Source organism: Olea europaea, chromosome 16 (assembly GCF_002742605.1).
Source record: "Olea europaea var. sylvestris chromosome 16, O_europaea_v1, whole genome shotgun sequence".
Taxonomy (NCBI): domain Eukaryota; kingdom Viridiplantae; phylum Streptophyta; class Magnoliopsida; order Lamiales; family Oleaceae; genus Olea; species Olea europaea.
In genome coordinates this window covers 14,673,518-14,676,284 of record NC_036252.1, presented here as the reverse complement: position 1 = coordinate 14,676,284, position 2,767 = coordinate 14,673,518, and the positions used below count along the sequence as shown (strand labels likewise).

Here is a 2,767-nt window from a genome sequence, read left to right as displayed (position 1 = left end):
GCATACTAGAAGATATTGTACAAGTCAGATTCCTCTAGATGACAATGTAACGGATGTGTAATTTTAATAACTATTGGCAATGTAATTATTTATAACATTGACGTTAATTATTTATGTATATTATTTATGCGAATTATTAGATTTAGTATTTTTTTCAAACATTTCATTCATTACATTCATTTGTTATTCATATTATTTATGTTAATTATTTGAAATCGAAACGTTTTCTAGAAACTGCATTATACGGTAGGTTACATTGTAAAATAAATATTTAAATATTACATATGCAATCAACATTTTACAATTTTTCGTAATTACAAATAAATGAATGAATTGTACAATGTTTAAATAAATGTAAAAATATGTACAATTATTTATGAATCCCCATTAAATTCAAATAAATCACATGCTAGTTTATTTCTCCAATTTTGTATCCATGCCTGGTTGATTGCATCAACCTTATGTGCCACACTCAAAAATTCTATGTACTTGATGACGAATATGCCGCAATCACCCCTACAATTAAACAATATTGTATTAGCACATCGAAAATTAGTTAGAAACTAAGATGTAAATGACAGAAAGAAAATTACAAACACTTACGATATTTGTTGCCTCGTCGTCGTCGTGTTCCGCAAGGTGGCCAATCTGTCTTCTACAGTGATGTTCGCTCATCTAGCCATCATGGGAACGATCACAGACAGCGACTCTAGATTTTGCTCGAGCTGGCCTTGTGTCAGGCAAGAATGATCGGGGTCGTACACATACATCGTGGAGTCGGCGAATACGATTTCCACTGCAATGTAGTGATGATTCAGACATACTGGTACGTACATATGCGTACAGCCATCCCATGGCTTCCCACCGACACTCGGCCACATCCCTACGACCCATTCCATCATATATTCCGGCACCGTGTACTCGCTACCCATAGCCTGGAACGACTGGTACTCAATGTCAACGGCACGGATGAACTCGGTGTTCAATATGAGTCTGCCAGGAATGTTGAACGATTTTGGATGTCTTTCAGCACGATCTCGTAGCAAATCCATACTCAAGTCGATGTGCTACATCAAGAAACACCAATAAAGAAAGGAGTTAATCTATGAATTTCATTCAAAAAATTGATTTCGAACGTACATAATAAATAACAATATTTTCATTTCACTTACATCGTCGGCGAGCCAAGCCCCCGAAGTGGTGATGTCGTGGAACCACTTGTAAGCATTTGAGATCGTCTTCTCAGCAATCGTGCGGCTGGCCCTGAAAAAATAAGAACAGAATTTTTAGTTATATGAAGTATACATGTGTCAACGTCTGCGTACTATAGTAATTACATAAAATACAAAACTGACCCAGGCTGCAGTGCTCTCCACTCTGTGTCAAAGGCTTTCCACTTGGCGTGGTCCACCTCCCTGAATAAATTCGGGTGCGTCCCGTCGACGAACCTTCTCCTCTTCGCCTCCGCGGTAAACGGAGAAAGAACGTACTGTGATGGCACCCTTGGCCTCTTGCCGACCCCCCGCTCCTCATGTGCCTCGGGAATCTCCATCTCCCCAGCCATCGGGACGACCCCCTCGCCCGCTGTCGGGACCACCTCCTCCGACACAAAGTCCACGATCGGCGAGTCTGGCGTCTTCTCGGGTACCACCTCCACCTCCGGTACCCTCTTCTCCTCCGGTGCCCCCTCGACATCCTCGGGTATCCCGTGCACGGGTACCACCTCCAGCTTCAATACCCTATCCTCCTCCGGTACCCCCTCGGGATCCCCGGGTATCCCCTGCACGGGTACCACCTCCACCCCCACCTCCGATACCACCTCCACCTCCACCTCCACCTCCATCTCCGGTACCCTCTCCTCCTCGGGTACCCCCTCCACGTCCTCAGGTATATCCTGCGCGGGCATTCCCTCCACCACAAGTATCCTCTTTCGCTCCTCCATCCCCATCGTGTCATCTAAAAATGAATCAAATGCAGCAACTGATGGCCACGATGAGTCAAAATACCCCATCTGACCCACTCCCCCCTGATAACCACCGACCTCTCCGTCACCCCCTCCGTCCCGATAACCGCCAGTCCCTCCGTCTCGATAGCCACCAGTCTCTCCGTCACCCCCTCCGTCCCGATAGTGACCTGTCCCTCCGCTACCTCCTCCATCTCGATAATCGCTCGTCCCCCGCAGGCCTGCTATGTCACCCCGTATCGCTGCAACCTCAGCATGGAGGTCTCCTAACCCAGCTCGTAACATCGCGACATCATATCGTAACTGTGCCATGTCCCCGAGCTCAGCTCGTAGTGTCACGACATTACCCCGTAACTCTGCCATGTCTCCTCTCATCTCCATCAGGAGGTCGAACAAATCAATCGTCGAAGCACGGGGACTAGGTGCAGGAGGCGATACTGGACGGCCCTCCTGAAAAAATAACTATTACAAATGAATAACTTAACAAATAAAATAAAACGACAATCGAAGAATTATTTTTAAGTAACATACTCTATCTTGATCAACGCTGGACTCAGGCATCTGAACCTCTGGCGTAGCTGGACGTGATCTTCTCAGCGGAGGTGACATCCTCGCTAGACGTGCTCTCATCGGTGGAGGTGATATCCTCAACGGAGGTAATACTGAGCGATCCTCCTGAAAAAATAAATATTACAAGTGAGGCACTTAATTACAAGATCGAAGCGATATTCAATAAATCCTGCACAGTGACATACCCTATGTCGATCCATCCTGGACTCAGGCATCTGATCGTCATGCGCAGTA

General features: G+C 45.9%; 1 protein-coding gene across 1 annotated transcript; it reads right to left on the bottom strand.

Annotated features, from left to right (window-relative positions):
• Positions 1-1,086: 1,086 nt before the first annotated feature.
• LOC111412846 lies at positions 1,087-1,607 on the bottom strand. Its single transcript, XM_023043727.1, has 2 exons — positions 1,356-1,607; positions 1,087-1,263 (listed from the first exon to the last, which is right to left on the bottom strand). Exons 1-2 carry the CDS (start codon positions 1,562-1,564, stop codon positions 1,113-1,115), a joined length of 360 nt encoding a protein of 119 aa, XP_022899495.1. The 5' UTR covers positions 1,565-1,607; the 3' UTR covers positions 1,087-1,112.
• Positions 1,608-2,767: the final 1,160 nt, after the last annotated feature.